The sequence below is a fragment of the Trichomonas vaginalis genome, chromosome III (assembly GCF_026262505.1).
Source record: "Trichomonas vaginalis G3 chromosome III, whole genome shotgun sequence".
NCBI lineage: Eukaryota > Parabasalia > Trichomonadida > Trichomonadidae > Trichomonas > Trichomonas vaginalis.
In genome coordinates this window covers 16,433,396-16,460,126 of record NC_067205.1, presented here as the reverse complement: position 1 = coordinate 16,460,126, position 26,731 = coordinate 16,433,396, and the positions used below count along the sequence as shown (strand labels likewise).

General features: G+C 34.0%; 17 protein-coding genes and 5 pseudogenes across 22 annotated transcripts, besides 2 other annotated features; 4 read left to right on the top strand and 18 right to left on the bottom strand.

Moving 5' to 3' along the window:
- Positions 1-13,175: part of a mobile genetic element that runs on past the window's edge.
- Positions 1-18,620: part of a mobile genetic element that runs on past the window's edge.
- On the top strand, positions 94-485 carry TVAGG3_0713350 (annotated as a pseudogene). The gene has a single exon. A coding segment is annotated over exon 1 (392 nt).
- TVAGG3_0713340 (uncharacterized protein) lies at positions 919-1,374 on the bottom strand (the record flags this gene model as incomplete). The annotated part of the gene is made up of 1 exon (XM_051243851.1): positions 919-1,374. The coding sequence occupies one exon, from the start codon at positions 1,372-1,374 to the stop codon at positions 919-921; it is 456 nt and encodes a 151-aa protein (XP_051090438.1).
- On the bottom strand, positions 1,908-2,446 carry TVAGG3_0713330 (organellar and viral DNA polymerase type B; the record flags this gene model as incomplete). The annotated part of the gene is made up of 1 exon (XM_051243850.1): positions 1,908-2,446. A coding segment is annotated over one exon (539 nt), but the record flags the coding sequence as incomplete, so codon positions are not given.
- Positions 2,970-3,548, bottom strand: TVAGG3_0713320 (organellar and viral DNA polymerase type B; the record flags this gene model as incomplete). Its single annotated transcript, XM_051243849.1, has 1 exon — positions 2,970-3,548. A coding segment is annotated over one exon (579 nt), but the record flags the coding sequence as incomplete, so codon positions are not given.
- Positions 3,720-4,784, bottom strand: TVAGG3_0713310 (integrase core domain containing protein family; the record flags this gene model as incomplete). The annotated part of the gene is made up of 1 exon (XM_051243848.1): positions 3,720-4,784. One exon carries the CDS (start codon positions 4,782-4,784, stop codon positions 3,720-3,722), a length of 1,065 nt encoding a protein of 354 aa, XP_051090435.1.
- On the bottom strand, positions 4,825-5,600 carry TVAGG3_0713300 (annotated as a pseudogene). The gene has a single exon. A coding segment is annotated over exon 1 (776 nt).
- On the bottom strand, positions 5,758-6,833 carry TVAGG3_0713290 (keratin-associated protein family; the record flags this gene model as incomplete). The annotated part of the gene is made up of 1 exon (XM_051243847.1): positions 5,758-6,833. A coding segment is annotated over one exon (1,076 nt), but the record flags the coding sequence as incomplete, so codon positions are not given.
- Positions 8,036-8,812, top strand: TVAGG3_0713280 (uncharacterized protein; the record flags this gene model as incomplete). The annotated part of the gene is made up of 1 exon (XM_051243846.1): positions 8,036-8,812. One exon carries the CDS (start codon positions 8,036-8,038, stop codon positions 8,810-8,812), a length of 777 nt encoding a protein of 258 aa, XP_051090433.1.
- TVAGG3_0713270 (uncharacterized protein) lies at positions 9,077-9,691 on the bottom strand (the record flags this gene model as incomplete). Its single annotated transcript, XM_051243845.1, has 1 exon — positions 9,077-9,691. One exon carries the CDS (start codon positions 9,689-9,691, stop codon positions 9,077-9,079), a length of 615 nt encoding a protein of 204 aa, XP_051090432.1.
- On the top strand, positions 9,717-10,118 carry TVAGG3_0713260 (uncharacterized protein; the record flags this gene model as incomplete). The annotated part of the gene is made up of 1 exon (XM_051243844.1): positions 9,717-10,118. The coding sequence occupies one exon, from the start codon at positions 9,717-9,719 to the stop codon at positions 10,116-10,118; it is 402 nt and encodes a 133-aa protein (XP_051090431.1).
- Positions 10,115-10,618, bottom strand: TVAGG3_0713250 (protein of unknown function, DUF4106 family; the record flags this gene model as incomplete). The annotated part of the gene is made up of 1 exon (XM_051243843.1): positions 10,115-10,618. The coding sequence occupies one exon, from the start codon at positions 10,616-10,618 to the stop codon at positions 10,115-10,117; it is 504 nt and encodes a 167-aa protein (XP_051090430.1).
- On the top strand, positions 12,259-12,639 carry TVAGG3_0713240 (protein of unknown function, DUF4107 family; the record flags this gene model as incomplete). The annotated part of the gene is made up of 1 exon (XM_001305184.2): positions 12,259-12,639. A coding segment is annotated over one exon (381 nt), but the record flags the coding sequence as incomplete, so codon positions are not given.
- Positions 13,239-14,157, bottom strand: TVAGG3_0713220 (annotated as a pseudogene). Its single transcript has one exon. A coding segment is annotated over exon 1 (919 nt).
- On the bottom strand, positions 14,995-15,528 carry TVAGG3_0713210 (protein of unknown function, DUF4106 family; the record flags this gene model as incomplete). The annotated part of the gene is made up of 1 exon (XM_051243842.1): positions 14,995-15,528. One exon carries the CDS (start codon positions 15,526-15,528, stop codon positions 14,995-14,997), a length of 534 nt encoding a protein of 177 aa, XP_051090429.1.
- TVAGG3_0713200 (protein of unknown function, DUF4106 family) lies at positions 15,906-16,316 on the bottom strand (the record flags this gene model as incomplete). Its single annotated transcript, XM_051243841.1, has 1 exon — positions 15,906-16,316. The coding sequence occupies one exon, from the start codon at positions 16,314-16,316 to the stop codon at positions 15,906-15,908; it is 411 nt and encodes a 136-aa protein (XP_051090428.1).
- On the bottom strand, positions 16,542-17,529 carry TVAGG3_0713190 (annotated as a pseudogene). The gene has a single exon. A coding segment is annotated over exon 1 (988 nt).
- Positions 17,562-17,768, bottom strand: TVAGG3_0713180 (protein of unknown function, DUF4106 family; the record flags this gene model as incomplete). The annotated part of the gene is made up of 1 exon (XM_051243840.1): positions 17,562-17,768. The coding sequence occupies one exon, from the start codon at positions 17,766-17,768 to the stop codon at positions 17,562-17,564; it is 207 nt and encodes a 68-aa protein (XP_051090427.1).
- TVAGG3_0713170 lies at positions 17,941-18,484 on the bottom strand (annotated as a pseudogene). Its single transcript has one exon. A coding segment is annotated over exon 1 (544 nt).
- A 156-nt stretch (positions 18,621-18,776) lies between the features above and the next one.
- TVAGG3_0713150 (protein of unknown function, DUF4106 family) lies at positions 18,777-20,284 on the bottom strand (the record flags this gene model as incomplete). The annotated part of the gene is made up of 1 exon (XM_051243839.1): positions 18,777-20,284. A coding segment is annotated over one exon (1,508 nt), but the record flags the coding sequence as incomplete, so codon positions are not given.
- A 33-nt stretch (positions 20,285-20,317) lies between these two features.
- On the bottom strand, positions 20,318-20,722 carry TVAGG3_0713140 (protein of unknown function, DUF4106 family; the record flags this gene model as incomplete). The annotated part of the gene is made up of 1 exon (XM_051243838.1): positions 20,318-20,722. One exon carries the CDS (start codon positions 20,720-20,722, stop codon positions 20,318-20,320), a length of 405 nt encoding a protein of 134 aa, XP_051090425.1.
- Positions 20,723-21,219: 497 nt separating this feature from the next.
- On the bottom strand, positions 21,220-22,748 carry TVAGG3_0713130 (cyclin-like family; the record flags this gene model as incomplete). The annotated part of the gene is made up of 1 exon (XM_001318667.1): positions 21,848-22,735. The coding sequence occupies one exon, from the start codon at positions 22,733-22,735 to the stop codon at positions 21,848-21,850; it is 888 nt and encodes a 295-aa protein (XP_001318702.1).
- Positions 22,749-24,594: 1,846 nt separating this feature from the next.
- On the bottom strand, positions 24,595-26,595 carry TVAGG3_0713120 (uncharacterized protein; the record flags this gene model as incomplete). Its single annotated transcript, XM_001318666.1, has 1 exon — positions 24,598-26,577. The coding sequence occupies one exon, from the start codon at positions 26,575-26,577 to the stop codon at positions 24,598-24,600; it is 1,980 nt and encodes a 659-aa protein (XP_001318701.1).
- Positions 26,596-26,731: the final 136 nt, after the last annotated feature.

Sequence of the window (26,731 nt, the reverse complement as noted above, 5' to 3'; positions counted from 1 at the left end):
TTTTTATTTTAATGAAACACATGCAAGATTGCAAGTTCTTTTCATACAATGCTCTCGCTACTGTCATCAAGAATGAGTTCAATAATGCTTCAAATGTTAATGTTATCTTTAACAAGAAGTTTGTGAAAGAATCTAAGTTTGGTCAGTATGTCAGACCATTAGCTATCGTCATTGACCGCAAACGTTATACTTCACAAGAGTTAGCAGTAGTTTTGAAACAAAAGAGTTTCTTCGTGAATGTCAAAGATACTCATTATACTGTCATAAAGAACTCCAACATTGACTTCTTCAGTATTGCTTTAAATCTTTCCGAACAGAAAGAATATAAGAAGGGTGAAACATCTGTGAAATATTATCCTTCATCTCTGAAGACAATAACGAACAAAGATGTTATACAGAGATTCTTACCAAAGGTTGAAGAAGCTTCTATTGACATTGACGAAGGAAGTGAAATGGTTGAAGAAATAGACCCTGAAGCTATTTAAGCAAAAATATATTTTTGAAGAACTGAAGGTGTCACCACGTCACCATGTCACCAGGTTAATTAACTTCTTTTAAAAATGATGACAGCATGACATTTAGACAACAGGTACGAAAGGAGGAAGGCATTTATGAATTATTTTTGAAGAACTGAAGGTGTCACCACGTCACCATGTCACCAGGTTAATTAACTTCTTTAAAAAATGATGACAGCATGACATTTAGACAACAGGTACGAAAGAGCGAACAGCATGATGCTTCGTTAATGTTATTGTTAATGCTTACAGTGTCGAACATAATTGACGTAGGATTCATGACTTCTTCGTAAATGAGTGTAAATATAGCACAAAAATATATTTTAGGTGAAGAGGTGATATAGCACCCGTTTTTTCACCTCTTTTTTCACCTCATTCTCTCTTCGTTAATGTTGTCGTGACTTCATTCTTCCTCTTTGAAGTTGTCGAAATATTCTGTTATTTTTTCCTTCAGTAATGGTAAGTCTTCTTTGAATGTAAGTATTGTGCAACCTTTGATGTCATAGTGTGTTTGAGGAAGAGTATTTTTGACAATTTCCTTTATTTGTTCATTCGGAGTCATTGAAATCGGTAAGTTTTCACAATAGAACCAGTTTCTGTCAGATTTATATATTTTAGCTAAGTCATAAAAGCTCTTGTTGTTTCTTCTGACTAAATGCAACATAACCATATCTTTATCTTCTTCTTTCTCCAACTCTTCAGTATAAATCATATACTTATAACTCTTTTCCTTTCCTTTTGGTACTGAACGTGGTATTCTTTTCTGTATGCTTTTGTCTTTGGATTCAATGACTTCATCTTTTGCATGAAGTTTCTTTTCCATCTCTCCACGTTCTGCTTTATATAGTTCATCTAACATCATGAAAATATAACAAGCATAACGAGGTGAAGCCCACATTGCTACAGCGTTTACTAAAAGTCTATGAACATAATAACCTTTCAAACCAGGAGCCAAATTCTTGCGATTTTCGTACGGAATCTCTTCTCTCGGTTTTCCGAGGGAAGCAATCATATGAGGAAATTCTTCTAAAAGTTCTTTTGTCTGTTGGTTTTCAAACCAATGATATGCTTGCTTTGTAGAACGAAGAGCATTCATTATACTTTGCATTTGGTACATATCGTCTTTGACCGAACGAATGAGGCGAAGTTGTTTGTTATACTGTATGTACTCATATTCTTCATTTATGGCTTCATGAACGATAGCAGTTGTTGTGTTCTCTGATGTTGACATTACTGTCTTTACATACAAGATAAAAATTTTTGTTAGAAAAAAATTAGCGTTATTTTCTGACTTTCACAAAAGACCAAAAATAAACGCTTTACATGTATTTTTCAGCAACTTCGTCAAATAATTTTATAGCTTTATCTATCTCATCTACTTCAAACGTTTCTTTACCTTTCGTGGGAGCACCATACATTTTCTCAAAAACTTCAAGCAGTTCTGTTTCAGCAGCTCTCATATCATTAACAAACACAACCTTGACTCTATTGACTGTAGAGTCATATCTTTGAGTTATATTATATGTCCTTCCTATCTTATATCTTTTTGTGTTGAAGTCCTTCGGTTTCTGAACGATATAAAGTAAGCCTTCACTGCAACGTTCTGAGTCGAATGAACCATATGTTATGAAGTTATATCCAACAACTGGGTCTAACCATAACAAAACTATTGGTATAAGACTTTTGTCTATAAGATATGCTCTTGTTCCATGAAATGCTACTGATATCATAAGCTCAGGATTTCTTGTCAAAATTTTCTGAGTTGAAGCATTTTTAACCCAGTCGTTTGTTTTCTTTCCAGATGGAGATATAATGTCTGACAAAGAATATTTGTTGTATTTCTTTGAGTATCTTACGTTTAAATCACCAATTCTAACCACTTTGGTGTCATTGTCTATCTTTCTAACTGTTTCAAACTCAATGTTTGACATTACTGTCTTTACATACAAAATAAAAATTTTTCTTAGAAAAAAATTAGCGTTATTTTTCTAACTAATGAAATTCATGAAATTTGGTCATTTTTCAGCAAAAATAATGTTTAGGTGAAGAGGTGAGATCTCACCTGTTTTTTCACCTGTTTTTTCACCTCTTTTTTCACAAGCGTTTTACATGAATTGTACGATGTATATTTGAAATCCTAAACAATTTCGTAGCTTCAATTTCTTCTTTTAGTACATCGAATGTTTTAATCGTGCCGAAAGTCTCTTTATATTTCTTCTTGACGTCAGACAGAAGGAAATCTTCTGCTGTTGGATAGTTTTTATTAAGAAATGTCAACATATCCATTTTATCTTCTGCTGGCTTTTCTGCTTCTTTCTTTAAGTCTGCATAGTCGTTTCGCATTCTTTCTATCTCTTTGACTGAGTAGTTATATTTTCTTATTGCTGCTTTACATTTTGAACATTGCGGCATCGTTTTTGCGTTATACATTGAAACATTACCAGCTAAAACAACTAAAGCGTCAATTGCTCTCTTCATCTCAAACATAGCGGGTCTTATTTGTTCGTTCCATACTTTGTCTCTTCTATCTTTATCTCTTATTTCCCAAACACATTTTGCAACTAATGAAACAAAGTTATCGTATGTCTTAAATTCTTCGGATTTATATATGTCAGAAATATTTTTATAAACCATGTCGCAATCTTTGTCCATAACTTTATGGTTGCAATGAAAACCAAGGAATTCATAATTTACTTTACGTATGAATTTCTTTATTTCTACTGAGTCAGTTGCTTTGACTTCAATTTCGTCGAATTCAGGAATAGTTAGTTTTTGCTGCTGAACTTCAGGTAGTTTAGGCAAATGGTCAATAATATCCTGCATGTCATAAAGATACTGTTCATTTGTTTCATCTTTCGCACTACAGTCTAAATTACTTGTTAAAAGTTCTTGCTTTATCTTCTGGATTTCTGTTTCAAAAGTATATGAAGAAGGAATAAAGTTTTTCATCTCTATCAACATTGACGTAGGATTCATGACTAACGAGTTTGGTGCTGTAGTTTGAATTGTTGTTGTACCGATTGTTGAAATCATATCTTTTATACAAAATAAAAAAATAAATAAAAATAAAACTAACTTTATTTTTTCTATCTTAAGGAAATTCATGAAAATTCGTGAGGGTGAAAAAACAGGTGAAAAAACAGGTGAGATCTCACCTCTTCACCTAAACATTATTCATGTCTGATTTACATCTAATGAAAAAGTTTAGAAGAATTTTCTTATTCTTTCTGGCTTATTTTTGTCTTTCCAGTACTCCCGCTCTAATGGTCCCAGATGTGTTGGCTTTGACTCTCTCAAGTTCTTAGATGGTATAACATCTTCAACGCCTCCTTCATATCTTACTTTATAAGTGTCATCGTTTGTGTTGTAGCCAAGTATTTCAATAACCACTCCTCGCTTTGCTTCGTCAATGGTTTCAGCACGTTTGCCATTACTACTTTCAACTAATTTCTGACGAGGATAAAGCGCAATAGAGTCGTCGGCAGCTTTTATAAGATATCCATTACCTTGCGTAGAGTCTACGATATAATAGTTTCGACTTAACCTTAAACGTTTCTTTGTCAACGGTTTGTCGTCAAGAACTACACGAACTTTTGTACCAGGAATGAGGGTAAATTGTGTTTGGCTTCGTTTCTTTTGTATATACTTTTCTTCTTGTTGTTGTGTCATTGAATTTGGTGTATGTCCTGTTGTAGAATGTGTTGAGGAATTATATACTTCGAGAAAATGTTTCATTGTTTCTTCGGTAAAGTCTCGCTCTTGGTTTAAATCTCTGAGCGTTCTTATGAAGCGGTTTATGATGCCGAGTATGTTATGGTTATGGTCTTCAGTAGTGTAGTGAGTTATGTTATGCTTAATGAGAAAATCTGTGATTTCATTGCTGAGGTATGCACTGTCTTGGTCTGATGTTAAAGTACTTGGGCTATGTTCTGCTACGAACGTCTGCAAAACTCTTAAAACTTCTTTTGTTCCTTTATTTTTCATTATATACGCAAAAGCTTTACGAGTGTTAACATTAATGAAGATGAGGAATGGTTTATGTCCTCCTTTTCTGCTTTGAATGAGAGTGTCAAATTGGTATGCGTCAGAAGTGTTGGAGTAAATTGGTAAAAAGTAGTCGTAAGGGTTTATTTTTGTTTGATGTACAACATTTTTGTCAAAGAACCTTTTCACTTCAGCTCTGTTAGTAAATCCCCAACTCTTTGCTGCTTCATTGAACTTCTTAAATGACCTCCATGGATGTTGTTCGAATACTTCTTTCAAGCTCATTTATGTAAAGTTAAAGATTTTATTCTAGGCTCAAGCGCGTTCATTGAACGCGGTACCATGCAAATACAGTCACAAATGGTGGCATATAATCTGCACCCGAGCCTGTTGGATTTGTTGTGAAAGTGTGTGAATGATTTCCTGCGGTTCCACAGAAAATACCTGCGCTTGAATCTACTGGGTCACTTGAAATATCATATCTATGCATTCCCTGTCTATCCGAACCTGCTGCAAGATTTGTATAACCTCTTTTTGTTATTGAATGTGAATGACTACCTGTTGTGTTTGTAGTTCCTGTATGAGTGTGCGGTGGAAGGTTTGCTTCTTTAATTTTCTTCGAACCTCCTGTTTGCTTTGAAGAGTTAGCACAGTATAAGAATTTATCTACAATCTGCTTCCACGTACCCTAACCTAAAACTGTTTCTGGATTTGTTGAGTTCATTGACGTATAAATAGAACCAACAGGATATAATGTTTGAAGTATTTCAGTCTTTAATGTTTGAAGCTCTGTTTTGTCTGCTTTCTTATCATATAAATCTTGAGCAGTGAATTTAACATTATTTTCATCACCCATGACATAAACATTTTTACAGCTAATTTTTTTTTCGTTGTTATGTTTTCATTCGATGTTAAACCTTGTGGAAAGTTAGGAGGTTTACAATATAATGCATCCCCATCAGTTCCGTCAACCGTTCCTTCAATACTTTCTATAGCAACAGTTGAGAAGGAGTTATGTGTATGTTCTTTGTCTGCTTTCTTATCTAACATTGCTGATAGTTCATATGTTTCAAAGTTTCTGGCATGATCTTCAATATTCCTGCAACTGTTATCTAAATTGTTTAGTGTATCTTTTACACTTGTACTTGGATTCTCTAAAGGTGCACTTGAACCAAGGGTATAGTTCAATATTATGTCGTCTGCTCTAACAGTAGTGAAGGAGTTATGTGTATGTTCTTTGTCTGCTTTCTTATCTAACATTGCTGGTAGTTCATGTGTTTCAAAGTTTCTGGCATGACCTTCAATGTTCATACATTTACTATTTAAGGAGTTTAGTGTATCTTTTACGCTTGTACTTGGATTCTCTAAAGGTGCACTTGAACCAAGGGTATAGTTCAATATTATGTCGTCTGCTCTAACAGTAGTGAAGGAGTTATGTGTATGGTTCTTGTCGGCTTTACTGTCTAATGTAGCTTGAAGTTCATTTATATCGGAGATGTTGTGTTTATGAGATTTCAAAACTTTGTTCGTTGCTTCAAGTTCAACTTTGTCAGCTTTACTTTTAATAGCATCTTCAAACGTTATTTTTGCCTTAACTCTCAAAGTAAATCTTGGTTCAACTAATACACCGTTAACATTGAAAGTAGAGGCATAAATTTCACCGGTATAACCAAATGCTTCTGGTGCTTTAGCTACATCATACTGTACAGTACAGCTTATGTCATAACCTTTAGCACGAATGTATTTATATCTTCTTTCATTAACATTTTTTGTCTTCGCTTCATCACTTCGTGTTAAATATCCATGGTAGTCCGTTATAATCTGTTCGTCTGAAGTTATATAATGAACGTGGTTCTTGACTTTATCACTCAGAGCTAAAAGCTCATTTTTGTCTGCTTTTTCGGCTAATTTCTCATTAACATCATTCACTTCTAATTCAACTCTTCCGCCAGAACTCTTATTATCATTAATCTTTTTCATTAATTCGGTAATTACGTCATAAAGACTATATTCTGTTTTCGGTTTTGTAAATAATGAGTCAAAATTTCTTTTCATCATTACATCGCTGACATTAATGATATCACCAATTCCTTTTTCATTTATTCTCTTCATTAATTCTGCAATAATGACGAATATATAATCTGTTAATTTATTCTCTTCATCGAGGGTTATAGAATGTTTTGAAATTGAATCATTAACTCCTCTAAATAAATCAATAACTTCAGGATACACGTTTTTAATGTCTCGAATAACCCGACCAGTATCCTGTTGTTCATGTTCTTCGTTCCCGTCGTTACGTGGTTTTATATCTCTAACCATCATCAACGCAGCCATAACCGGAGGGTTTGTTGCTATCTGTTCGAAAATCCGTCCGTTATGTACGGTATATCTAAATAATTTCTTTGTGTTTGTTAAAACATTTGAAACAAGTCTTTTAAAACCATCTACAAAATTTCCTGTTTCACCTAATGTTCTTGCAGCATTTACAAGCTCACCCATTCCCGCTTTTGACCCCAAAAACGTCCATATTGCATTTATTTCACTCTGTATAGTTGTCCATTCAGCGAAACTAACACCCGCATTCGCTAAGCTGAAAATGAAATTCAGTGGATCGAACTTAATTCCACCTTCTTTTTCAATTTCAACGAACTCACTAACATGAGATTTTAAGTATTCTTTCGTTAAAATTGTTTTCCCCGATGTTATGTCATTAACGAAACTATCACCGTCAAAAGTTAACGAATTCAATTTCGTCGTTGATGCTTTTATTTCATACACCGCTTTATCGATAGTTTTTGGCTCACCTTCTTTAGAAGCATATGAAACATTAATGAATGAATTATATGTATTCGTGAATGAATTAAAATCAATGATTTTCATTAATGACGCCTTTAATGATTCATTTACTGTCGAATCCCTTAAAGTAATTAATGAACTGTCATTTATGAAAGGTACACTGCAAACCGTCGAGTTTGGATCAAATGCTGTAGTTGGTGCAGGAATATTAATGATATAAGTCATTAAATCATTAAGTGACGTAAATAATGTTGTCGTTTTTGATTTAATTTCTTTAGCATCTGTTATATATGGTAATTTTATTTCTGTAGTTTCTGAATTAAAGATATTCGCTAAAATGTTTTGTAAACTGTTTTGAACAGCTGTGTAAACCGTTGAATCCGGAACTCTTACGATTTCACCGTCCTTAATAAAAGGCATTGCACATGGTGTAGTGCTTGGGTCAAATCTTTTTGGGTTATGATTCAACATATATTCTAATGCTTCATAAACAGACCTATATACGGTTGTATTATCTTTTTCAATAATTTCACCGTCCTTTATAAACGGCATAGTACATGGAGTTAAAATAGGGTCAAACTTTTCATAGTCCTTCCATGTTATGTATTTCTCAGTATTTCCATCAGTGATAACAATATATTTGTCAGTAAGTGTGAGAGAGTATTGACCAAAATATAAACGTTTAGCTCTGTCAGCTTCATACGCATATGCAGCTATACTCATATTTTAATGAGAATAAAATGTTGTTCTATTTGCAAAGTACAGACCCAAACGAATACGGGACAGTAAAGCTACAAACAAACTTAGGTCTACAGAATGAGGCGCTTGCATTCAGAATGGTTGACTTCAATACTATCGCTTCATTCGTTATAACAGATGAAACAGATTTCATGGAGATTGAAATAGATGGAAAGAAGCACGAAATAAGATTTCACAATAATGTAGAATATAAGATGGAAACATTAGCTGGAGTGTTAAATGCTCTCATAAATACTACAATAAACAAGGATAACGAAGAAAACTTAATGAATGTTAAACTTATTGCAGGAGTTTTGAAGTTCAGTTATGCGAAGGAGTTTAAGATAACACGAATGAGTCATAGAGTACAACTTCTTTTGGGTGCATACCATATGACATTTCCTTTGAAAAGTGTTGACAAAACGATTGAGATGAAATCTGTTCCATACGTATGTTATGGTAATTGTTTATACATTGAGTCTAAAATAGCTAATGTCACAGGCATTTCAGGAGTTAATAGTAAAGGTTCAGTAGAATATAAATCCTTCTGTTATGCAGTCAATTCAATGTTCATTCCAAACGTTCCTGTCATAGCAACTCATTTAGGTAAATGGGTTCGCATTAGTCCTCATAATTTGAAAGACATGCAATTCAGACTTGTTGACTTTCAAGGAGAGCCTGTAGAACTGAAGGCACCAGTGCGAATGACTGTTGAAGTTGACTTTTTAGAAAATATTAAATGCAACAGCTTACAAGAGAACTCAGAGCTAAAAATATAAAGTATGAATGTTATGTATTAGGTCATGAACTTTGGTTGTTGCTGTTTGATGAAACAAATGAATTAGTTATGTCAGTCAAGAGAACAGAAAAATATTGTGTTAGTGAAAACTGCACCAAGTCAATAAGATTAGGTTTGCATTATGAAGATGAGTTCGATACTGTTGAAGAAGTTTTGGATAGATATTACAAATTGCTAACTTGAAATTTTTTTTGACTGACGGCGCAAAGCGCCAAGATGGGCTCAAAGAGCCCTCCTGACTGCTTTAATTTACTAAAACATATTTCAAACAAAGTTTATATTCTGTTGAAAGTTTTGTATATTCGTTCGAATATTTATACTTAAACTCAACTCCTGTAGTTCCTGGTGTTTCAATGATGCGGATGTTACCTATTTTCATGAATAGTGGAGTTTGACCACAGCATTCGATTTCAGGGTCGAGATAGTCAATGACACATTGTTTCCCTGTTATTCGTGAGATAACATTTTCAAGGTCCTCCTTTGTTAGAATTATTTGGTTCTTGCTTATAAGATTTGTCAAAAGCTTCTTATCGTCTTTGAGTAAAATTGTTTGGTATAACTGAAGAAGGTAATGGTCTACGTTATCTGAAGGATTTGTTTGAACATTTGTGTAAGGGTTGTCGTTGGCTTCTCTTGAAAGAATTTGGTCCAGTGGTGGATACTCTAACTTAACATCTGATGTAGCGTTAGCGTTTGAAGCTGAGTTTAAATTCACGGATTTCAGCTCTGGTTCTTTTTCTTTCAAACACTCTGAACTATAGTTCTTTATGACAATATTGTTTGTCGTTCGTGAGTCAACATTTGATGTTGGTTCAATTGGAACATTAACGGCACCAGCTAAGATGGATTTGCTTCTCATTTCATATAGAATAAAAACCTTTTATATGTATGAAATGAACAATATACTCGACAAGGGTTTGAATGTAAAGCTAACGAATGAAAATATTGTTGAATTCACTGAGACAGGTGCTGTGTATAAAGATGTAGAACTACTGAACAAAAGAGCTAAGGGAAGAAGCAGGAACATGAACAAAGGGTGGAAGCCTATAAAAATTTATGTCAATGATGGCTCAGGAGGTTCAAACATAAAGTATGCAGAAAGTTATAGAGTTTATGCTCTCAAAGGTGAAAAGCCTTCATTTAAGAACAGCTATTCTAACGCATATCCTCAAAAGCTAACGGATGGGGAAGTGGATGATATGAATGACAGCAAAAATATTAACAGAAATGGCGACAGAGATGCATGGAATTTGTTTACCATCAGTCAATTGAAGGTTAAACTTTAAAACAATGTTGGTCGTTCCCATGGAATATTTTTGACTTTAATGGTATTAGTCATGATATGAATCTCAAGGTATGAACGAGGAGAGATGAGAGACTTATATGCTTCCCAAATTTCTTCAAAAGGTAATGTTATACCTGACTGTTTCCAAATGAGTTCAATATCATAACGTGAGAAACCTTGAAAGATAACGAAGTCAGTTATGAGACGTTTTATGTTTAAAGCTAAAAACCTCCATGTTTGCATAAGTATTGCTACAGTTAAGTGGTAATGTCTGACTTTAGTAATGATGTTAGCTAATGGTGAGTCTGGTTTTGACACTAAACCTTTTCCGGCGAAGTCGTCACAAACGAGCAGAGTGTTTGAAGGATATTTTTTGAAGGGGTATTTTGAAAGTTTTGACAGAATGTAGTTTGTAAGTCGTTTCATATCGTAAACTCCTGAGTACTGACGTAAGTGGTGTTTGTCAATAATTCTTTCCATCTCCTCAGAAGTCTTTTGCATTCCTGACTGTATAAATTCAACGATGGCATAATATTTCCTCTTACGTCGAATGTAACGTTGAAGAAATTCAATGAGTTCACTGTCTGGAACTTTAACGACAGAGGCTTGAACTTTTGACATAAATGTTTTCGCTGTTGAGTCCATAGAGTCTGAAGTTGCTGATATAATGATTTGGTCATAGTAAGAGTCATTTCCTAAACGCTCTGTTATGAGTATATGACGAATGAGGTTAAATGTCTTACCTGAACCCATCTTTCCACAATAGAAATACACACCATTTGAACAGAACTCATAGTCCTTACTGAAAGGAAGAATGAGAGAAGAGTTAAGTTTGTCTAGTTTCATTCATGTCTTCATCTACGTCATGTATTAAATGCTTCATTTTATCTCCATTAAAAATGCAAGTCAGAAATATTCAGAACATAGCACCGAGTCTAACTGACAAGAGTATAAAGATATACTATGAACATGTTATGATGAAACCAACCAAAATTCAAGAAAGTCAGTATACTTATGAATATCCAAGACACTGGGTAGAGTATGTAGGAGGTGAGAAAGCTATTGAAATCAGACAGGTTCGAAGTATTCCAGCAGGAAGAACAATATTATTGAAGAACTTTAATGTTTTGAGATATAATGATGAAACAAAGAAGCAAGATAGTTTCCTGTTGCTGTGTATGTGAACTTAGATACAGGAGATGACATGAAAGTTTTTAATACAAAGCTTCAAACGGTAGTGAGAGAACAACTGACTGCGGAAGGACATCCATTACCTTCAGAAGTTACCATAGCATATAATTTTGAAACAAACTCAATAGATTTTAAAGTCATCTCTGCAAAGAAGTCAGGTTTTACATTTAATGAAGCAGATGTATATTCGAATGAAAACTTCAAAGCTATTGCATGGTTAGATAATGACGATTGCTTTAAGAAAATATTTAAATACAGTGACTCAACGATGTCAATAGATGACCTTCGTGGAATGTTACCATCGACGTTTACAGTAGAAGGTTCAGCAGGATTGCTTACAAGATTGTCAATTGGTGTATTTGGTCTCGTGAGAACATTGTTATAAAATCCAGTATAAGTGAATTTGCTGAAGAATCTATATTATGTCTTTCAAACTACATGTATTCGCCGAAGCATTATAGTATAACAAACTTTGTCAGTAAGTTTAACATAAGACTTGTCGAACCTTCTTCAATGAAAGATGTTGTGCTACCTAAAGATGGAAAGGATGGACTCATTATTGAGATGATTTTAATAGCATATTAAATGAGCTTGTTCTTGAAGGTCATTCATGATGAAATAACTGTTGTAGAAGATGTTAGCAATTGTTCAGACATTTTGAAGCGTATAGATGATATAAGAAAGAAGTTAGATAGACCGCAAAGCGGTGAGGGCGAAGCCCGTGAGAACGCTTATGTTTCATTGACTTTCTCCAGTAACGAGAACTTTTATGAGATAATATTGAAGAGAGATGATTTTAATATGGTGTAAATGGTAGCAGCTTTAGGCGCAATGGGAACAAAAGCATTAGCATTTGGAGCAAAAGCACTTGGAGCTTATGACGCAGTAAATAAAATGAGTGGAGGAAGGGTTTCGAAGACATTAGATGCAAATAAAGGAAGATTGGAGGCTGGGTTGCAAAGAAGTTAAGATTAAATAAAATAGGGCTCATAAATAAAGCATCCAATTTGGTTGCGACTGAGTCAGAAAATGCTTTAGGAAAGGACGATGAGTTTGCAAAACACGCAAAAGACTTTAATGACCAGATGAAAGGTGAAACAATGCATTTAAATAGAGTCGATGGAACTAAAGAAAATGTTTCTTCTCCACCAGTAGTTCTTCCGTATGGTCCCTATGGAATGTATGGAAACCCTTACGAAAGACCATTTGACCCATTGACTGGTGGAAGTAACTGGTATCATTACGGACGAAGAAGAAAGACAGTCAAGTTGGAGACAGACGTGAAGAAAGCAACTAAAAAGAAACCAAGGAAGAGAGTTATAAAGCAATGAATTCAACAGGGTGAAAAAACAGGTGAAAAAAGAGGTGAGATCTCACCACTTCACCTAAATTTATTTTTGTGCTATGTTTTCATACGTGTGAGGGTGGTGATATCATTAATTTTTAAGTTTATTTTTTATTTTTACTGAAATTTTTATTTGGATGTAAATGACAGAACAAAAGCAACTCATACAAATCGAAAAATATAACAAACATACATTTAAACATTTATTCTTCCTTCCTGAGTATAACATGTTCTTTCAAATACATCCGAGACCAGTTGACTTTTCATTGACTGTGTATAAAGATAGAAATAGTTATATCATTAAACCATACGATGACGAAGGTAAGTTATGTAAATTGTACGTTAAGAAGTTAGAGAAAGTTTATGGCTTCAAGTATGACTACAATAGGGTTAACACTGATGATGAAGATATTGAGGAAAATTTATGAGAACATTAGTGAAGTCGTTAGTGAGAACGATAGTGAGAACGTTTATTTTTTACATTAGTGAGTTCGTTAGTGAAGTGGTTGGCGGCTTTGTAAAGTGTCAAATTCACAAGTATTGGGTAAGGTGGAACGCAGTGCCGCCGTACCCATGACTTGTATACTAACTAACGTCAAAATATTCTGTATCTTGCATATGAGCTTCTGACGTTCTGACAACTACATATCTTCTGTCAGAACTTTCTAACTTCATCGGAACAGCATTGTTTGAAACCATAATGAAGTTTGCAACATTTTCACAAACTCTTTGGTCTTTATACTTTCTTTCAACAACTCCAACTTTGTCTGTTATAAGACTCTTCAAAGCATCTGAGTTCAAAACTTTTGTTGTATCTATACTTTGAAGTTCATTGCAAACTATAAGTTTCATATTCTCTATTGAGGAGTTAAACTTGCCACAGATGTTTTCTAAGTTTGTCATATTCGGATTCGAATAACCTTCTAACAGTTTGCACAAAATATCTGTAAAGAAAGCATTCTTACCAGTTCCTTGTTTTCCAATTATAATGAGAGCAGTTTCATTTTTAGCACTTGGATGTTGTAAGATATTTGCAAACCAACATAAGATATACTCATAGACTCTTTCGTTTCCATTGCATATAATTTCTTTGACATGGTCTAACCAAGCTTCTATAATACTGTGTTTCCATTCTACTTGTTCGTATTTATATCCAGTGAAGATAGAATAGAAGTTTGGAGAAGGTGTATAGAACTTTATACCTCGAACTGAAAAATCTTCTAACTTTGACAATAAGATATCCCAAGCATCTAACATCTTCATTCCAACTTGTACAACTTTTATTTTCTTAAGTTTCTGTCTACATTCTTGTTCAGACACTATTGTTGCTCTTGGTTTGTTAAAGACAACATCCCATTCTTTCATAACATAACATTCTGGGGCAGAGTCAACATAAATGACTAAACGTTTCAAAATTCTCGACTGCTTTGTTATAGTCTCTAAATGGACACATATTTCTGAATGCTTGGAAGTCATAAAAATCTGAAACATCTATTCTGTACATTTTTATAAAAATAAAAAAAAATATTATTTTTTTATTCTTGACTTTGTTGTTCCATTTGTTGCATTTGTTGTTCTTGAGCTATTTGTTGTTGAAGTTGTTCTTGTAATACAATACTTTCACCAGTTGCATCTTCCAATTCGAAACTTTCTGCCGTCATTGACAATACATAGGACATAAAAGTTTTACAGGAACAAAGTTTGCGGTCAACTAATGTCAACGTTATACTTGCCAAAGTGTTTGAGTTCACTAAGGTTGAAAATTCTGCATTCGAATGAACAATAGGCAAACCAGCAGAGAAAGTATTGTTTATACGCATAAGTATCTTTTGGTCATAATAGTTTCTGTCGACATTCGAATAACACTTTGAACCTAAGTTTGAAACAATATATAAGATTGGTGTGCCTTAATGTCAATGGAATAGACATTCCTTGTATGACACCTTTTCCTGTTATAGGAAACTGTTGGTAGTAAAACCAGATATAAGTTTTGTATTATAGCTCATATCGTTTATAGTAAACTCAGTCGGACATCCAAACATAATGAAACCTGCTCTAGTTGCAGCACATGTTACACCCGTACTTAAAGTATTAAATAAGTCAACAAAACCTGTTGGTGGTATATCTGAGTAAGTATCTTCAAAGGAGTATTTTTTACCATTCAACACAATAAAGTCTTCTGGTGTCAAAAAGAGCAAAACAGGCTTTAGTCGTCCATTGTGTTTAAGGTTAGTTTACAATATCATCCTTGAGGACTTTGTAAGTTTGTTGTTATAGAAATTAATATGACTCAGGGTTTTTAGTCGTAATAGTATAAACCATTATGTCTTCTGCCATTTACTTAGCAAATAAATTTTAATGAAATGTTGTGGTCGTCAAATATTTTTATAACGTCTGGGAAACTATATTTTAAGTTCAACGTTTCACCTCCTTTCATAACGTATATCTTGTCAATGACATTATATGAAACACCACAGCAAGCAATGTCGGGTTCTATTTCTTTGATGTTTATATCGTCTGCCTCTGTCAAAAGTTTCAATAGTTCTTTCAAAACTTCATGAGGTGCAATGACATATGAGTTCACTTTTACAGGGTTGTGTTCGACCAAGTTTAACATTATACTTAAAGCTTGACAAATCTTCTCCTGAGTTTGAAGTTTGTCTTTCAGTTGTTGGTAGTCGTTTCGAATATCTGCAACAGAACTTAAGTCTCTGTTAACTTCAGGATATGTTGGTTCTTTTACAGGAACAATTGTTATACCATCTTCGTCTTCGTATGGTTTCCCCACTTCAACATCTCTGTCTTTGACATTGACAATAACACTTTGACTGTTTGTTTGAGTTGGTGAATTTAACTTCACATCTGCCACCGCCATTAAACCTTTTGAAACACTTACGCTTCTATTTTTCGGAAATGACATTTTACTTAGAATAAAAAGATGGACGTATTCGGATATCTTATTGAATTGAAGCAGAACAAAGTTTATACTCACAAACAATACAAATACATTGAACAGAATAGTTCTTTACACAAACAATGGAAAATGTTATAGAATAGCAGTCTTTGCTGAACCTAAATATTTTCATAAAGCAAAGAAAGTTGGTATAACTGAAATGGTGAAAGTTCTTGAAGCAGACAAAAATATAACTTCAAAACTTACAGATATTACTAAAGGAAAGTTTATAATACAATATTATGTCAAAACTGGCGTACTGTCAATATTTGACGGAGAGAAGTCAGTTCAAGAACAACTTACTGACCTGCTGCCAAAATCTGCTCGATGGAAGCTGTCGTTATGCCAATCTGAGGAGCCCCAGCAGGTTTCATCGAACGAATCTTCAAAAGAGCATCTTCCGTGAAAAGTGCTATTGGTTTTGTAAACTTCTTTGCTCTCAATTCATCTGGACCGTCTCTGTCACCAGTATATTGTATTTGTACTGTACCAACAGTTGAAATACCACCCATAAAGTCTTCTGAGTCAGCAAATGGAATGCCAAGCCAAAAGTTTGAACGGTCTCCATTTGTATATTGAGTTTTTTGACCTCCTGTATGAGTCCATACTTTCACATATGGCATAATAGAACTTTGCATTTCAGGGTTAATAGTTGTTGTGAAGTTGTTGTTAAAGTTCATAGCATCTAGTGTCAAGTTGTATGACCTCATATCCTCAACTGTAGAATATTCTTCTCTTGGATAATATTTGCCATCTATGTTTATATGATATTTAATACCAGGGTTGTAGAAACAAGAATAGTCATTTATAGTTCGTCTGAACAGTACAAACATAGTATCTGCATGTTTCATTGCAGTTGTTAAAGCAATATCTGTTCTTGCACCTGCGGCTCCTGGATTTTGGTTTCCAACTTCACCTGCAAAGTCTTTGACAGATATTTGGTGTATAGGGAACATAAGTGGAACTGCAATATATTTGGCAGCTAAAGCATTTGAAATATCTGGGTCCAACATATAGACTGCAAGTCTGCTTTCTATTCTCTTGCATTCAAACTGTTCGCATGTAAACTTAATAGAAACCCAAGCAGTATTGTTGTCTGCTGTTCCTGAGAAGTAGTAGTTTACTTCAGTGTTGAGGTTTGAGAAACCAAAGTCTAAGTCAACTTTCTCTTTGCACCATTTTCCAAATGGTATGCTGGCAGCTCCACCAGCTGTATCTGTAAGAGTGAATGGGTCTTGTGTTGGTGCAATGACTAAGTTATTTTTGCTTGGAGTAAGTTCGATAGAAATTTTTCCTGCCCAGTTTGGCAAGTATCTTAAAAACCTGAAGATGAGGAAAGATGACAAAGGAACTCTAAGTTTCAGTTTTACTTTAGTGGCAGCAGTTCCATCTGAACCAGAAAGGTTAACATAAACTCCTGGAACGTTAGGGTCAAGTCTTCTTATTTTCTCAATAGTTGCATACTGGTCTGTTTGTTCTCTAGCTTGTGGTTGTACTGAGTTTCTCAAAGCGAACCATTCATAGTTTGCCCATGTTACTGTTTGAACTAAGTCAGAGTTAGAATATATCTTATATCCCATAAAAACTTCTGGAGCATATTGGTATCCGACATAGAAAATTCCATTGCAACCTTTCTTGTCAGACAACTTGGCAGAAGGTTTTATTTCAATGTCTTGTTCCACGTATAAGAATGAGTTGTCAATAGAAATAATATGAAACCTGTCGCAAGCAATATCTACTGTTGTTGAAGAACCTTCTCCAAACTCACCTACGTTTTCCATAAGAAACAGCAGTTGTATATTCGTAAGTTCCAGGAACTATTTCTGACTTTCTAATGGCATTGTCGCATTCGTTATACCATTCGGAAACATTTCCGTTCATGGCATCCAAAACTGTTGGCGTTATATTCTGAGCGGCGTACATTTCATATGGGTAAAAATATAGAATAGTTGGATTTATATGTCATAATAGAACCCACTCGGACCAAGCTTTACTTTCTTCCTGACTGAGTTTTTAACTGAATCTTTAACTCTTCTTTTTCCTTCATTGCCACTACTTTCACTAGATGAAGTTACTTCTTCACTACTTTCACTTTGTTCTACTCTTCTCTTCTTCTTTGGTGTCGCTTTTGGTAACTTGCCCTCTGCTTCAAGTTGTAGCATCTTTGCCTCATGTTCACCTAGTATGTTGTAAATTTCCCATGTCCTTTTTGCCTTTGGGCTCTGGTCACCCATCTCAGGTAACCTATATCCTAGAAAGATTTTGTCATAGTTTGTATTTGAGTCTTCGCTTATTGTTTGCATGACTCTTTCCTGAGTTTCCGGTTCAAGCTCTTCAAACAGAGCTTGTCCATATGGAATAAGCTCGTTTCCAAATATATGTTTTTGTAGCCATTCTGGTTTTCTTTCCATGTAACCAATAATATCTTTTGTGAATGGGAAAGCTTTTACCCAACGTTTCAGTCTTGCGTCATTTATTTCTGTAGTTGGTTTTATTTTATCATGGAACATGTTTTTCAATACTAACATTTCATTTGGTACTGTCCATTTGAGTTTTCTTAAATATTCATCCCTTCTCAGTTCATTGTCTGCAAAGTAAGTTTTTATGACATTTTGCAAACTTTCGTTTGCAAGGTCATGTACAATAGGTTCTCTTCCTTCTCTCTCCCTAACTTTCTTTCTAAACTCTTCACCAAATATACCATCTCTATGGTTCTGTGTAGTTTTTTGAGATAAATGTTCTAGAACGTCAGGTGTTATATTTCCCTCAGCCATGTTCATTTCATACCGGTCCAAAATATCTGCATCTTTCATATCTTTCAATGCATTAAAGCCGCGCTGAAAATACCAGTTATATCTGGTTCACCATTCAATTCCATTGCGTCTACAACTTCTTGGAATTGAGGTTGTAAGTTTATGAACCACCTATCCGGATTAGCTTTATGACCCCATTTCATTGTAGTTCCATAGTCTGCAGAAACAAAAGTAGGTTTTGTTTCCATATTGGTTAGGTTCTGAATGAACTTTAAACAATGTTTCATTTCTATATGTTTTGTTGAAATTTAACCTTTTATTTTCACCGAGTTCAGCCAAAGCTTGAACGTATATATGGTCGTAAGTAAAAAAGGATTATTGTATTTGCGTACATTTTCTTTCAGTACTTCCATTCTATGCTGAATATTTTCATCTGATGTTGGAGTCTTTTGTATGTCGGTGAACATTTTTCGATATCCTTCTACTATGTCAGCCGAATTTTTCTTAGACTCTTGGAAAGATTCCATATTCTCCTCATACTCTTGTTGAGGGTCAAGATTTTTCGGCTGTTCCAAATCTTCATCTAGTTCTGTGAAGTTAGTTTCCAAAGGAGGGACTTGTTCGTTTCCTTCAGGCTCTTCTAGCTGTTGTTGCTGAACTATTTCTTCCATGTCTGGTTGTATCTGAACTTCTTCCTGTGGAGTTTCTTGTACCTCATCTGGTGGCATTTCATATATTCCGAGACCGTTTTTAACAAGTTCCCTATCTAAGTCATCCGGACTCATAAACCTTTCTTCTTTCGTTCCGTCTCTATTTTTTACGTGTTTCATGAAGAGAGTTGAATTATCATTTAGCTCTGACATCAAATATCTCGGAGTAAATTCATTCATGTCATTTGGATGATATGCTATTAAATCATATCCCTTTGCGAGCTTGTATTTTCCAGGTTTGAGATTATATCCCATTTGATGCTGAACCATAAAGCTAAATAGGTTCGGGTCAGTATTTCCTTCCTTGAACTTTCTAATAGCTTCTTTATATCTGTCACTAAAGTCAAGAGTATCTGGGTAACCATAATCTTCCTTAAGCATTTTTAAGAATTCTTGGTTTCCTTTTTCTCTACTTCTTTTGTGTCTTTGCTCTGTTTGTGGTTGCTGTGCAGGGTTTTGAACTGTTGGTTGCTGTGCTGGATTTTGAACTGTTGGTTGTTGTGTTGGTTGTTGTTGTGGTGCATGCCTGTGTCTGTGTCCATGTGACGATGTAAATGTTTTAGGTAGTCCTGGTGCAGGTGCTTCTCTTGGAGGGTTTGGTGGTATATAAGTTCCACCAGCTGGCACATATGTTCCATCTGCAGCATAATGTCCTACCTGACTTTTCATTTTTAAGAAAGCATTTACTAGGTCTGTTTTGGTCTGTTGTAACTCTTTTTCTTGACTTTCCACAACAGCTGCTCTAACGGCGTCATAGGCACTTTGAACTGCCTGTCTCGTTGCTGCATCTGTTATTTTCGTCATATTTTCTGCTACTTCTCTTAACTCTTTGTCGAAACCTTCAGACTTCAGTTTCTTTCCAGATGAGAAGTCGTTCACTAGTTTCATCTTACTATGAAGAGCTTCGAAGGCATTCTTAAAGTCATCATTCATTAAAGCTTCATTTGAACTGTCTTCATCCGCTTGTATTTTTGTCCTTATTGACCCTATAAGTTGGGCTGCTTTAGCGTTGGCTTGGGCATCTAACCAGTCATTATTAGCTTTTATATATTCTGCGCTTTTCATTGCCTTTTGCATGGCTGCGTCGTTATTTTTACTTTCTTGTGCTAAGTTTTCATACTGTACGGTTTGGTTTTGCAACTGTAAAAGTTTTTCTGCCTTTACATTTGCTTCAACTTCTTTTTTATACTCATCGCTATCCATATATGTCTTCATGGCTTTTTGTTTTATCTCTTCATCTTCAGTACTTTATATTGAGTAGTATGGTTTTTCAAATTTATAACATCTTGTTCCATTTTTGCTACTTCTGCTGCTTTTTCTGACACTTTTTTTCGCATATTCCTCTGTACTTAGTTCTTTCAGTTGTTCTTCTTTCTTCTTTTTCTCTACGTTTAACTCATTGAGTTTCTTTGTCTGTCTGTCATATTCTAGTTTCTTTTCGTTTTCACTTATTTGTTTCTGTATGTCTATGTTTGACTTTTTGACATCTGTTATTTGATTTTTGAGTGAACTCAAATTCATTTGACTTTGAGGGTTATAAGCTGTTCCGTCTGCAGCTCCACCATAGCCTGCCATTTTCGCTAAAAGTGCCACTCTTAAACCTCCACTCTGTGCACCAATAACTCGGTTTAAAAGCATAGGGTTGCTTGACATTTGTTGCAACATAGTGGGTCATTCATCATTTGTTGTTGCAACTGTTGTTGTGGTGTCAGTTTTACTATTGGATGTTTCAATGCTCCCTTCCTCTTACGTATATTCTTACGTAGCTTACGTGGCATTTTAAGTGAAGTTAAAAAGCGGTTTTTGACAGATGTTTATATGACACTTTTTGTTCAGCACAAAAAACTACTCGGTCAAAGTGTTGCCAGTTTTGTAAAATAACCGTCTTATCTCATTCTATAAGGGGGAAAAGGCTTCTCAAAGTATACTTCCTTGGAACGCCTCTAACTTTTCCTGTAGCGATGATAGACCCTTACTTGTCCGGACAAAGTTATACTATTTTGAGTGCTCTACAAAAAAGTCAACGGCGACGACTCTCAAAAACCGTTGTGTAAAAAGTTTTACCGTTGGACAAAAAAGTATATATAGAAAACAAAAAACGTTTATAGTTCATTCAATATTTGAGATAAACCGTTTTTCCAACGGTAACCCCCTCTATTTTTTTATTTTATTTAATAGTTACCGTTGACGAAAACGGTTTATCTCAAATATTTAAATATCTGTCTTTTTTGGTCAGTTCATTTTTATCTAATGGAAGCCCCACTCGCCACATCCTTTATAATGTTGAGAACTTTATACCAAGTTCGTCAAAATCTTCCTCGTTACATCCAACGGTCATTCGACACGAGAATTGCCGAATTCACACCAGAAGACTAACAATTTTCCGAATAAAAACTTCATTTATACTAAACATCTTCGGGGCTAGAGGGCGCAACGCGCCCGGAAGCCCTCCGAATAAAAACTTCATTTATACTAAACATCTTCGGGGCTAGAGGGCGCAACGCGCCTGGAAGCCCCACTACTTTTTTTTTAATTATAGCATTCATGTAGTGAGCATTATAGATGCACATAACTTCACCGCGCCAAAATTTAGTCAAATTATCAGAATTTAACAAAATTGAATGAATAGTAGTAAATTTTCTCAAATTTTTGAATACTTTATAATTTTGAGAAATAAAATTTCCTCATCGTAAGGTAAAATCGATATTAAACCTTAATTTGAAAAACGATCGCACAGTTAATCATAAATCAACAAACAACATGTTTAGAACTAACAAATTAATTAAAGATAGGAACTAAATAAGGGAAAATTGATCTTAAAGACCCAGTTTCATCAAAAGCGGTAGATAATGCATTAAGTATATGCCTACAGCATTCATTATCTGGTCTATAATGATGAATATGAGTATAATAAAGACATAATTCAAAAATGTTTTTTGCTATTTCATAACTTGTAAACTGGGTCGATGAATATGATAAAATAGATGCATAAGTTATTGCTTTTGAGAGCTGCTTGAGTTTCAAAATGAGATCATTATTTCGCGGGGAAGTGTGATGTGCTATAAAATGTTCTATGTACATAAATGGGGTAATAAACCTAAGGTCGTAGTCAAGGATATGAAGTATTTTTAACTCTGTTTTGACTAACAAATTTTTTGTCGGTATCACTAATAATGAGCAAAGTCGTTCGCAAATAACTGTTGAATCTTCTTCCTCTAACTTACTGGCCATAAGCATTGATGTAGCCGCATAAATTTTGAGTTCGCTGCGATCTAACGGAATAACCTGAATTACGTAATCAAAAATCTTCACAGCAAGAGCGATTGTATGATGCGACAATGATTCCGATATCGATGTAAGTAAAAGCCAGTTTATAACCATATCGCGATCAAGTTCGGAAATTGAATTTTGATGATCTAAATTGGCGTTATTCTTGATTTGATGAATATTTTCTTGTCTCATATACTCTCCAAATATCTTCTTTTCGTAAATTACAGGTATATCTTCTGAATTATTACAAGCTGCGATTTGAATAGTATCATTATAATCTTCTTCTTCTTCGCTTTGCATATCTGTCGAATCAGCAACTAGTTTCGAGTCACTGAACCATTTACTATAACCGATTATATTAAAAGAGTTTGATTCTTTGGGTAAAATATTCATCATTTGAAGATTTAAAAAAGTGAATTTCAAAAACTAGATTTTGACAAATAATGGAAATGATTTTTCAATATAATCTTACTAATTACATGAGCATTGGGCAAATTCTCAAAGAGTTTAGAAGCATTCAATTAATTTTCTTTTTGTAATTCATTTCAAAAACTGATAAATATTATTAAATACCAAATTATTACAGTCTTTTGCAAAAAATAATTTGATAATTTTCTAAATTTTTCGAATTACCTCAGACTTTTCAGAGGATTAAGTGTCAACTCAATCCTCTGAAATAGTCTGTGATAATTCTTAGTCTCTACACTATTTCAATATAAGCTCCATTTTTAAACTGTTTTTAAAAATCGAGCATTGAAAAATGTGTTGAGACTTTCAATTTGAATTAGGAGTTTTTATTAAATTTTTATATCTGATATTAACAAAAATCAATCGTTAATAATATTTTTAACTTTATAACTTTTGAATATGGTGATCAATTTATCTCAATTGTTAGCGTTTAATCGGTTTGTCTACCAAACGCTGCAAAAATATTATATTTAATCAGATATCATAGTAAATAATAGTGTTTTTATTCTCCAAAAATGATTTTTGATGATTTTTTCGCTCAGAATTTTTATTCGTAGAATTCATGAGTTGAAAACGCATTTTCCTTAAACTATATCCAATGAAAAGAATTTTTTCGCTCTCGAGTTAACAAATATAATCTTGTAATTTTGATTTTCAAAAAAAAGAAGTCGCATTTTTTTTCCAATGAATACAAATATTCTCGTTTATCAAAACTTACTCCAATTCATTAAATATTATAAAAAGTCTCTCAAATTGATTTAATGATACAGGTCTTTTATCTATTCTCTCAATCAATTTAGTTCTGAATCAAACAACATAAAATTAAATCGATAAATTTGTGGCCAAATACGTAGTATTTTCATTTTTTAATCTTATTTGTTAGAAGCCTATTGTAGTTTCTCCCACTTTATACATGCTAATCTAAATGTATCCTTGGAGCGCCAACGGTCTTGTTGTTATTTTAATTAGATGGGCGTGTTTATATTGAAAATTCAATTTTTTCAAAACTTTATTTTTTGAATACAATTAAAAAATCCCATCCATTTTACTAAAGAAATACTCTCTTATATTTCATACAAAACTAAATATATGGCAAGTTTTAATAAGTTATGACAGTTTGCCAAAATGGAATTGATTTTTTACACTGTATTGTTTAACTCTCATTTATACCATCAAAAGTCAATGTAAAATGGTATATTATACCACACCAATCTTTACAATAGCAATATTCAAATTTCATGCTTCAAATGAGCAATTTAATTCTAATTCTCAATATTGGAAATTTCTAATTGTATATTTTTAATTTACATCAATTAGTTATGGTAATGCTTAATTATCAAGCCACCCGGTATATGTTTTATCCAACGGATATTTAAACTACCTGTGTTCTTCTTCAAATTGGAGTATTCCCATAATCTGCAATTCAGAAGTCTATTTATGCTCATTTTATTTTCCCCTATGGGTTCGTTTACATTCGATTATTTACAAATGATCTGCCAATTTTTTTCCCCCATCCTATGACTCGGATTTATGTCAAATTGACAAACCATCAATTCTGATTTCTTTTAGACGTGTTTCAACACATGTGAACTTTCATCAATTAAATTCAGTGTTGATATGCATAATACGTGAAAAAAATTAGATATGATTTTGCATTAAATCATATCTATAAGATGTTGTTATACTCTTATCAGAAGGGGACCAAAGATCCCGAGCATTTCATATTTAATGCTATATTTTTGAAAAATATATAATATTGAAAAATAAAAACAAAACATATTTTAATATTATCAGTTGCGAACTAATCTGAAAAGATTTTCAAGTCGTAATATTCCTTTTTCGTTTTCATTTGAAATTTCAAAATTAATTGGTAATTCAAACTTTTCAAACGCTTGAAGGTAACCTGCTATCTGAGAAGCTATCGATCCGCAACGAACATGCGAACATGGATCATAGAATTTTTCCAGAATATCCTTGTATTGGAATATTTGGATGAAATTAGCAGAAAGTTTGCCTTCCTTATACGATTCTGCCCAGAATTTATAGACAACGACAGAATCATCGCAATCTGTTGCGACAATATTTCTTACTCCGTTCCAAGAGCCACTCAGCATTGCAGCAGGACCGATTTTTACGGCGACTTCTCGTAAAATAGTGGATACTTTGTCAGTTAATAAATAATGTTTGAAATAACTAAGGAGATTCTTCGAAAGATCAGCAATTGCTGTCGATGCGGACAATTTGCTGAGCGAATGTAGGTAATTCGCGTCGAAGAACCAGAAAACAATTGACTGAAGTGGTCGATGAGAAAAAGTAAATGGCGCTGGAGATGGAAATTCTCCTGGGTTAGCAAGTTCTTTCTTCATTGATTGCATTCTAATGATTAGTTCTGTATCTCTTGCGAAACTTGATGGGAGATATACGTCATCTATGCCTTTGTTTTCAAGTAGTACCCGAAAAACGTCGTTATCTAAGGTAGTTACGATCTTTGCTGCCTCGCTTTGCATAGTTTCACCTGGAATTCTTGGGACTTTGAAGAAATCTGACAAACTTTCACCGATAAACGAGTTATAAACAACGGCACATACCAATAAGAAGGCTGTAGTTGGGTCTGCGTTGATGTATGACTCTTCAAATGAAACTTCTGTGTTTGGATTATAACTTATATCCGGAATTTCAACTTTTTGGAGGTTCAAACTTGGTGAGAACCTACTGAAATATATTTCTGGACTGTTAAGTCTCTCCATGGCCAAGTTCTGAAGTTGTTCTTCGTCTAATGGTTTTCTTTTATGAATAACTTCTTTTCTTGGAGGTTTCTCGAGTTTCGGACGTTCGTATTTTGATAAATCTATGGCGTCAAGTTCGGGTTCTTCTTCTTTCTTCGGTTTCGGGAAGCTTCTCTTGTAATTTGCCAATTTTTGTTGCAAATTTTGTTTCAAATCTTCGGCTTCCTGCTTATATTTCTGCATAATCGCTTCCTTCTTTTGTTCAGCCTCTTTGAGGGTATCGATACTCGGTTCTTTCTTGATTTCTGGCTGAGGTTGCTCAATTTTGATCGGAATCTTTGGAGCAGTTACTTCCGTTTGCTGCAATGACCGTTTTAAGTTGGAAAGAGCTTTCTTCTCGTTATTAATTGTTATCTGTCTGATAGCAATTAACGATAAAAACCAATGTTTCAAGAATTCGATGTCAGGGAGAATGATTTTGAACTGAGATGTGTTGTCACATTCTTTCACAAGGATATAAGGATCCTCTTCAAATTTGTTAAGCAGGAAAACAGACTTCTTTGTGATTTGATATGAAGTAGTGATTTTTCCGCCATTAAGGGGAGTGTAAGAAATGAGATCATGATTTAAAACTATTTCACATTGTACTGGCTTTTCATTGTTTTTATCAACGATTAAAGCGTTTATTTTAGTTTCTATCTTTTGGTTATCGATAATTTTTATCATTTCATCAAGAAGAGGCTTTGCATTAACTGTAAAGTTGAGCCATAAAATTAAAAGATGATCATCGACACTTGTTAAAGTAAATGATTGAACATTAGTTCCTGCTGGAGTAAACATAAGAGATTTCTTTTCTAATTTACCTTTCTGAAGTGCTGGAACGTAATCCGGAAGAAATGCAAGTTGCGTCTTTTTATTGTGAGTTATAACAAGAAAAACAAACTGAATTACGCATTTTGATGGAATAGACTTTCCTGGTTGAAAGCTAAAATCAACATCTGCTGAACTGTTGCTTTGTGCAAGAAATTCTTTAATAAAATTCATCAGATGAAATAAACTTTCCCTTCGAAAAAGTGACATATCTATTTATTTTTGTTTGACATTATCCGCGATCTTATTGCTTCAATCACGAAGTCAGCCTAACATTACTTTGTTCACAGCCGGCAAAATACACCAATTTGATATTATTTTGATTCAA